General features: G+C 44.5%; 1 protein-coding gene across 1 annotated transcript in view; it reads right to left on the bottom strand.

The window, feature by feature from the left end:
- Positions 1 to 360: 360 nt before the first annotated feature.
- Positions 361 to 9,862, bottom strand: part of sv2bb (synaptic vesicle glycoprotein 2Bb) — an 11,168-nt gene continuing 1,666 nt past the window's right edge. The window contains exons 3-14 of the mRNA XM_047802192.1: positions 9,838 to 9,861; positions 7,153 to 7,333; positions 6,020 to 6,171; positions 5,561 to 5,694; positions 5,027 to 5,116; positions 4,803 to 4,916; positions 4,627 to 4,715; positions 3,384 to 3,548; positions 2,311 to 2,444; positions 2,033 to 2,233; positions 1,441 to 1,600; positions 361 to 636 (exon numbers count right to left, since the gene is read on the bottom strand). Coding sequence (XP_047658148.1) covers positions 453 to 636; positions 1,441 to 1,600; positions 2,033 to 2,233; positions 2,311 to 2,444; positions 3,384 to 3,548; positions 4,627 to 4,715; positions 4,803 to 4,916; positions 5,027 to 5,116; positions 5,561 to 5,694; positions 6,020 to 6,171; positions 7,153 to 7,333; positions 9,838 to 9,861 — 1,628 coding nt within the window. The 3' untranslated portion in view covers positions 361 to 452. The remainder of the gene's footprint in view (positions 637 to 1,440; positions 1,601 to 2,032; positions 2,234 to 2,310; positions 2,445 to 3,383; positions 3,549 to 4,626; positions 4,716 to 4,802; positions 4,917 to 5,026; positions 5,117 to 5,560; positions 5,695 to 6,019; positions 6,172 to 7,152; positions 7,334 to 9,837; position 9,862) is intronic.

Raw genomic sequence — 9,862 nt, 5'->3', positions numbered from 1 at the left:
ATAAATAAATAAATAAACAAATAAATAAATAAATAAATAATGAGGTTATACAGTGTAACCAATCAGATATAAACAGTGCCGTTAGCCCCGCCCCCTGAGGCCCTGCATTTACTTTCCGGTGCAAAAACTTTCAGTACTTTGTTCAGTACAAATCTGTAAGGACAAGTTGTTTTTTTTACTCGCCTTAACGGGTTTGTACTGTTTTGTGAAAGTGTGAATAAGTGATTTGAGGCGTAATCTGAGGTTCTTATTACTGATTATTTTATTTATCTCAACAGCGATGCTCCGGGACGCTGTGAGGAAGAACAAACACCTAATTTTGATCTCTAGAGACTTTTTTGGTGATTTTATTGGTAATAAATTTGAATATTTTTCCTACCTGCTCGGTGTGTGTGTGTGTGTGTGTGTGTGTGTGTGTGTGTGTGTGTGTGTGTGTGTGTGTTGTCCTCTCATCACAGCAGAACATTCTCTCTGGTTTCGGGCAGTTTGAGAGCCAGCAGTCCTCCACACAGCAGTGCAGTGCAGGACAGGAGGATGGGGATGACTTTAGTGACTCCCACAAATGAGGCAAAGATGGAACTGCCCAAGATGGCCGCCAGTTTACACACTGCATTTAGGACACCAAATGCTGTGGCTCTGAAAGGATAAAGTGAGAGAGAAAGAGTGTGTTAAAGGATTTATCTTTTTTTTTATTACTGTTGGTTGTGTTTTTTTCTGTTTTCTAACTTCACCTACACAAGATGGCGGCTGCTGTTTCTGATGTCCTCAGTTAACTTTTAACAAGCCCAGGGCTCAGTATTGTGCTGCAGTCTTCTGGATTTTCTGGATCATTCATTCATTCATTCATTCATTCATTCATCTTCTACCGCTTATCCGAACTTCTCGGGTCACGGGGAGCCTGTGCCTATCTCAGGCGTCATCAGGCATCGAGGCAGGATACACCCTGGACGGAGTGCCAACCCATCACAGGGCACACACACACACTCTCATTCACTCACACACTCACACACTACGGACAATTTTCCAGAGATGCCAATCAACCTACCATGCATGTCTTTGGACCGGGGGAGGAAACCGGAGTACCCGGAGGAAACCCCCGAGGCACGGGGAGAACATGCAAACTCCACACACACAAGGTGGAGGCGGGAATCGAACCCCCGACCCTGGAGGTGTGAGGCGAACGTGCTAACCACTAAGACACCGTGCCCCCCATTTTCTGGATCACTTAATGTTTTTTTATTTTTTTTATTTGAGATGCTGCTCATGACGATAATCACGACGACGATGAACTGGACGGTTTTCACTCCTCAGTCATTTTAACATCACGTTTAAGTTCAACTCTGTTGTTCAGATCTGTTTTATTTCATGTCTCTGTTCTGCTAAAATATTATTTAAAGCCTGTTGACACAGACGTGTAGATGGAGATTCGTTATGCCGTACCTTTTAGAGGCGGGGTAAATCTCCACGGTGATGACCTCGATGCCGTTCCACGCCGCCACGCTAACGCCACAGAACAGACACTGCAGGGCGATGATGGCTGACTGACTGAAGCTCAGAAACAGGAAGAAGGTGCAGCCGGCGGAGATGATCATGGAGCCTCCTGATCACACACAAATACACAACATGAGTGAGTTCCTGCTGTTACTTTCTCGTATAGCAGCTACACTGGACACTTCTCCGTCATATCAATCGTCATATCAGCAAATACTGTTATGTGGTGTGTGTTCTGTACACGTCCCAGTGAACCAGCTGTTACTATGGAAACCATAGTGTATGAGAGTGAGTGCATTAATATAAACCTGATCTACAGTCAGAGCTGTTAGAGAGAACTCATCACCACCTGAACACCAATCAGAGAGCAGAACTCTCTATATGAATTTAATTAGCAATCAGTGAAAGATTCAGTGATGTGGGTTAATCCACATTATTATTATTATTATTATCATCATCATCATCATCATCATCATCATCATCATTATTATTATTATTATTATTATTATTATTATTATGATTATTATTATTATTGACTCACCGATCATTTTAATTCTCCCGATCTTATCCATGAACATTGCTGAAATGATATTCCCAGGAAGCACAGCCAGACTCCCCAGAAAGCTGACCAGGTAAATGAGGACATCGTTCTCCTCCTCCACGTTCAGGTGGCAGCCCTTTTTTGGGTGCAGGAAGCTCGTGTTGTCCATCTTGCAGTCGATGAAGTTCTCCTTGTACAGATCTGAGGAGATCGTACGCCGGCGTTAGTACAGGTCTGAGATCAGAAGCTCACACAAATCAGAGCACTCCACACCTTACCTGTGTTGTAAAAGGTGGTGGATCTAAAGGTGCAGTTTTCAAAATACGTGTCTGTAGATGTGATGTCTTCAAAATAACAGTCCTCGAAGAGCGAATCCTCAAATGTCATGGACTTCATCTTGATGCCGATGAACCTGGAGGAGAGACCAGGATGGAACAGCATAATGCTCACACACCACAGAGTAACACACTTACTCTGTGTCTATGTAGTTACTCCAACCGGATGTGGGCGTGGCCTCAACTGGAAGGTGTTTTAATTGAATTTGAACAATTTCCCAAAATAGACACACTGTGACTCTGACCAGGCCGGTAATGATGAGGACTGAAGGAAGGCTTGACCTTCATCATTACATTAACATTCACACACACACATTAACATTCACACACACACATTAACATTCACACACACACACACACACACACACACACACACACACACACACACACACACACACACCACACACACACACACACACACACACACACACACACACACACACACACACACACACACACCACACACACACACACACACACACCACACACACACAAACACACACCACACACACACCAACACCTCACACACACACACACACACCATTAACATTAACAATTCCACACACACACACACACACACACACACACACACACACACCACACACACACACACACACACACCGCACACCACACACCACACACACCACACACACCACACACACACATCCCACCCACACACACTCACACCACCAGCACCCACACCACACACACACACACACCCACACACACACACACCACCACACACCCCCACCACACACACACACACACACACCACACACACACAAAACACACACACAACACACACACAACACACACACACACACACACACCACACACACACACACACACCAAACACACACACACACACACACACACACCACACACACACCAAACACACAAACACACACACCACACACACACACCACACACACACACACACACACACACACACACACACACACACACACACACACACACACACACTAAATAACCCATCAGGTTGTGGTGTTACACACTTGTCGTTGATGTATTTCCCGTCTCGGTGGATTTGGTTCTCCAGAGAGAAGTTGAAGTGGAAGTTTTCGATTCTCTCTCCGGGGAAATTCTTCACCTTGGACTCGTACTCTTCATACTGGAGGTGTTTGATCATGTCGGGGAACCACACAGCTAAGCCGTAATAACTAAAACACACAAACAATAGTGTCTGTATCGGCTCCAGCTGCAGGAAAGTCATTTTTTATTCAATTCTGAAACTCGACAAAATTCAAAGCAGTAGATCATTAATGTGTCTTTGTGTCTTTATGCTAATTATTATGTATTATGCCGAGCTGCACTGTGGATTCGTTCTGATCTGAACGGAGATCTGGACATTTTTCTACTGAAATATCGAGCAGCTGAGGGGGGCACGGTGGCTTAGCGGTTAGCACGTTCACCTCACACTTCCAGGGTTGGGGGATCGATTCCCGCCTCCGCCTTGTGTGTGTGGAGTTTGCATGTTCTCCCCGTGCCTCGGGGGTTTCCTCCGGGTACTCCGGTTTCCTCCCCCGGTACAAAGACATGCATGGTAGGTTGATTGGCATTTCTGGAAAATTGTCCGTAGTGTGTGAGTGTGTGTGTGTGTGAATGAGAGAGTGTGTGTGAATGAGAGTGTGTGTGTGCCCTGTGATGGGTCGGCACTCCGTCCAGGGTGTATCCTGCCTCGATGCCCGATGACGCCTGAGATAGGCACAGGCTCCCCGTGACCCGAGAAGTTCAGATAAGCGGTAGAAGATGAATGAATGAATGAATATTGAGCAGCTTATTGTGACTTTTGTGCTAAGTGTTATTTATTTTCTTACCAAACATTAACACATATTTCTCCTCCTTGTGATCATTAGCATATATTATGTATTCATACGGTATGTCACAGAGTTGTATTTATTTCCATATTAAATAGAGAGCGCTTTAGACCATCAGGAAGTCGTGGCCTAATAGATAGAGAGTTTGACTCCTAACCCTGTGGTTGTAGGTTCGAGTCTCGGGTCGGCAATACCACGACTGAGGTACCCTTGAGCAAGGCACCGAACCCCCCCAACTGCTCCCTGGGCACCGCAGGATAAATGGCTGCCCACTGCTCCGGGTGTGTGTTCACGGTGTGTGTGTGTGTGTTCACTGCTGTGTGTGTGTTCACTACTGTGTGTGTGTTCACTACTGTGTGTGTGCACTTTCGATGGGTTAAATGTAGAGAACAACTTCTGCGTCACGTCACTTCACTCTTACCTGAAGGCCATCGTAAACCAGATAACAGCCATGAGCAGGGTAGACAGTCTCAGATCGTGAGATAAGAGAGACAAGACGTTCTTCAACACCTGTGTGTGGAAACATCATTAAGCTTGTCCTGTGTGTAAAGCACTCATCTGTGTGTGTGTGTGTGATAAAGCTGCTGGGGAGTTTACCAGTTTAATCAGAGTCACGGTGCGAATCGCCCATCTATGTACAGACGTTCCTGTGGAGGTCTGAATCTCAAAAAACTCGTCCTCCTGAGTCTTTGGAGTTTTGATCTGAGAAACCTGTTAAACAGTTAAACACAGAGCTAGACACACTCCAGAGTTTGTTCACCTGACTCCTCTCAGACTGAGAACACGAGAGAACGAGTGTAATGTATTGTAACATCGCTCACGGTGAACACTCGCTCCGGTTCTCCTTTCGCTCTCCAGTTAGTGTCGTGAACGTGCTTCAGGATCATCCAGGCCTCGTCATGTTTAGCGTGCTGAGAAGAACCACAACAATCACCGCAGAACTTTATTACATAAAAAGCAGGATGTTGGAGTGAGAGATAGGAAAGAAAATATAAACCAATAAAACATTTTCTTAACCATGGTATTATGGTACGTTTGTGTTTTATTTATTTCTAATCTAAACGATTTATTGTTATTTATGTTTATGTTTATTTATTTGTCACATCTACACTGTTGGCGTCCCACACATCTGTCCCACACATCTGTCCCACACATCTGTCCCACACATCTGTCCCACACATCTGTCCCTTTCTCTATATATAATATATACTTTCCTAATTTGGTCACAGCTTCCTGCACTTGTGAGCTCATTCTCTCTGCTGATTGGTCGTCTTGTTCCTGCTTGCATGTTGTAGAATGTCGGTAGTGTGTAAGGCTGAATCTTAGCATATACGTTTTGACCTTTGACCCCGTACCTCCAACAGGAAACGTGGACTTTCAGGCATGAAGGTGAGGCCGATAAGAGCGGAGACGGCCGGCAGAGCACAGACCAACACGAACACACGCCAGCTGTGGAACTGAAACTCTGAACCCATACTGAAACCCCATCCTGAACACACACACACACACACACACACACACACACACACACACACACACACACACACACAAATAGCATACTGATGAATGATGTGTGATATAACATTATTAATGTTATAGAGTGTTAGTAATATGTATGAGAGCATTAATAATGTGTAATAACTGTTCTGCTGTAATGGATGATAGTGTTCACATGTAACAGCTGTACCATAGTGACGACGATGTAATGTGGAATATCTCTACTATAATGAGGCAGCACAAGTTAGAGCGCTGTTATTACTGCGTTATAGCGCTGTTATTACTGCCTTATAGAGCACAATTAATAAAACATGTACCGTAGTGAGGGATGATGCCCCAGGCAGTGAATGAAGCATAAATTCCACCAATCATCCAGAACATACAGAGCCAGCTGAGATGTTCTCCTCTCTTATCCATCTGCAGGAACTCTGAGAAATACGAGTACACGATCGGGACGGAGCCACCGATACTGCACACACACAACACACACAACACACACACACACACACACACACACACACACACACACACACACACACACACACACACACACACACACACACAAAACAACTGATTCATCACTTTTTTGTTTTCAGCTCCTTCATCTAAATTCATTTAAAAATGTAAATTGTTATTTAAATTAAAACTCTTTTTTCTTCTCTATATTGGCGTCTCTCTCTCTCTCTCTCTCTCTCTCTCTCTCTCTCTCTCTCTCTCTCTCTCTCTCTCTCTCTCTCTCTCCCCTCTCTCTCACTCTCTCTCTCCCCCCCTCTCTCCCCCCCCCTCTCTCCCTCTCTCACTCGCTCTCTCTCCCCCCTCTCTCTCTGTCTCTTCCTGTCTCCTCTCTCCTCTTCTTCTCTCTCTCTTTCCTCCCTTCCCTCTCTCTCGCTCTCCTTTCTCTGCCCTCTCTCTCTCCTCAACTACCTCTTCTTTTCTCTCTCTCTCTACTCATCATCTTTCTCTCTCTCTCTCCTTTCTCTCCCATCTCTCTCTCTCTCTCTCACTCCCTCTCTCTCTCTCTCTCTCCCTATCCCTTCCTTCTCTCTTCTTTTCTACTCTCTCTCTTTTTCTCCTCTTTCTCCTCTCACTCTCGTTCTCTCTCTCTCTCTCTCTCTGTATATATATATCTCCCTCTCTCTCTTTCTCTCTTCGCTCTTTTCTATCTCTCTCTTTCTCTCTCTCTCTCCCTCTCTTGCTCTTTCTCTCTCTTTCTCTCTCAATATCTCTCTCTCTCTCTTTCTCTTTCTCAAAATCTCTTTGCTCTTCTCTCTTTTCTACTCTCTTTCTCTTTCTCTTTGTTCTCTCTCCTCATCTCTCTCTCCTCTTCTCTTCTCTCCTCTTCTCTCCTCTCTTCTCCTCGTCTTCTCTCTCTCCGTTTCTCTCTCTTCCTCTCTCTCTTCAGGATCAAGCTCTCTCTCTCTCTTGCTCTTTCTCTCTCTTTCTCTCTCACCCAAAGCCAGAGATGAGTCTGAAGAAGATAAAGAACCCATATCCCTGAGAGAAGGATGAGAGGAAGGCAGCAATGCAGTTGATGGTCAGAGCGATAATCAGACATTTCCGTCGTCCCACTTTATCAGCCATTCCTCCCCAAACGAACGCTCCGCACATCATTCCCAGGAAAACGATCAGACCTGAGAGAGAGGTTTAATGGTAAGATAAATAAATTAAACAGCCTTATCATGTGTAATTACTTTTGATGAACACTAGGAGGCACAATTCCCTCGTTTAATTCAAAATGACTACAGATATCCGACTATTTCTTCAAGCTCATACATCATTACAGGCCCAGAATAATCTCTCCTTAAAAAACACACATCCTTATTTAATGAATAAAATTAAAAATGAATTTAATTTCACTATTAAATTCTTGTAAAATACCAGAGATGGTGTAAAACTTTATACATTTACACTCAGTAGAGAAATTTATCATCAAGCTCTGCTGTTGTAGGCGGAGCCTTGGGAGTGAGGGGGCGGAGTGAAATTGAGCGAGATTGTCTTCAGTTTTCACGAGTTAATAGATAACAGGAAGTCGGTTACAGGAAGTCACATTGTGTCCTAACGAACTGTTCGTGTTTAGAACTTCTGCAGATTGTGGAGCTCTAATAAAAAGTGTCGTTATGAAACATGACAGCAGGTTCACCGTGTTCTCGTCACACAGCACGACTCGAACCCTGAACGCCAGTAAATATGGAGAACCGTCTGTCCCACGGGATTTATTTATTTATTATTATCACCACTACACATGAACACGTCATAAACAAATACCTTATAAATCAACTTTTATTACCATGAGGGACTATTAATATTTACTAACTAACTGTCTATTTAATTTGTAAGGAGAGAGAGAGTGAGAGTGAGAGAGAGAGAGAGAGAGAGAGAGAGAGTGACAGAGAGAGAGAGAGAGAGAGAGAGAAAAGAGAGTGAGAGAGAGTGAGAGAGAGAGTGAGAGAGAGTGTGAGAGAGAGAGAGAGAGAGATTTTCTAGATCGCTATTGCCATAGTCTGATAGATTCTCTCTCTCTCGTTCGCCTCTCTCTACTCTATCTCTACTTCTCTCTCTCCCTCTTCCTCTCTCTCTCTCTCCTCGCTCGCTCTCTCTCGTGTCTCTGCGTCTGCTCTTCCTCTCGCGCTCTTTCCTCTCTCCTTCTTTCTAGCTTCGTCTCACCGCTCTCTCTCGTCTCGCTCTCTCTTTCTCTCTGGCTGGTGCTCGACGCTCTCGCGCTCTCTTCGCGCATCTCTCTCCGCTCTCGCGTCTCTCTCTGCGCCTCTACCGCTCTTGCTCTCGCCTAGTCTCTCTCGGCTCGCGTACTCTCGTCTCCCTCGCTCCGCTTTCTTTCTTGTCTCTCTCTCGTATCTCGCTCTCTCGCTCGGTCGTGGTGTTGTTCTCCTCTCGCTCGCTCTCTTCGCTTTCGCTCTGTTTTTTAGTTTATCTCGCTTACTCTCTCTCCGTCGTTCTCTTTCTCTCTCTGCTCTGCCTTTCTTGTTTTTTGTGTTCTTCCTCGCTGCTCTCGCTCTCTCTCGAGAGAGAGAGAGAGAGAGAGAGAGAGAGAGAGTGAATTTATCCACAGTGATAAGGTGGACTGGCTGATTTTCTCTCTCTCCGTCTCAGCATGTCCATCTGTATTCTCTTTCTCTACTCTCCCTCTCCTCCAGAGAGAGGGACTGATGGTGGGAAAGTAACAGAGTGGTGAAAAGAGAAAGTGAGTGATAGAAGACATAAAAGATATAGAAGATAAGTAAAAATGGATAGAGGAAGGATGGACAGATGGTCTGAAAGAAAAAGAAGGAAACAGAATAAAGTAACAGTAAGTGATTAATAGAATTATTCAGAAGAAAGAAAGAAAGGAAATGAGACTGATGGAGTGAAAGAGATAAATAGAAAGCACAAAAAATAAGTAGTTGATGAGAAGAAGAGAAGGATAAACAGAAAAAAGTGGAAGAGAAGAGAAGAGAAGAGAAGAGAAGAGAAGAGAAGAGAAGAGAAGAGAAGAGAAGAGAAGAGAAGATCTGCTGAAGCCTATGCTGACTCGGCTGTACACACACACACACACACACACACACACACACACACACACACACACACACACACACACACACACACACAGCAGTGAATACACACAACGTGAACACACACACACACACACACACACACACACACAGCAGTGAATACACACAACGTGAACACACACACACACACACACACACATACACACACACACACACACACATACACATACACACACAGCAGTGAATACACACAACGTGAACACACACCGTGAACACACACACACACACACACACACAGCAGTGAATACACACACACAGCAGTGAATATACACACACACACACCCACACACACACACCAGTGAATACACACACCGTGAACACACACACACACACACACACACACACACACACACACACACACACACACACACACACACACACACACAGTCCATTTGTACTTGTAATTAATTGGTCATTCTGATTTGAAGTGCTATGTCACATATTTACAATGTAGCCCCGCCCACTTCAGCCCTCTGACCAAAATAAATAAATAAATGGATCATAAGAGTGATTCTTTAAGTTAAAAGACAAACATGTTTCTTTCTGTTAACTGTAAACGCGACACTTACCCAGCATGCCTTTCTCTGCATTAGA

The sequence above is a fragment of the Tachysurus fulvidraco genome, chromosome 17 (assembly GCF_022655615.1).
Source record: "Tachysurus fulvidraco isolate hzauxx_2018 chromosome 17, HZAU_PFXX_2.0, whole genome shotgun sequence".
NCBI lineage: Eukaryota > Metazoa > Chordata > Actinopteri > Siluriformes > Bagridae > Tachysurus > Tachysurus fulvidraco.
Note: the sequence above shows the minus strand (reverse complement) of the source record. Positions and strands in the feature narration are given on the sequence as shown.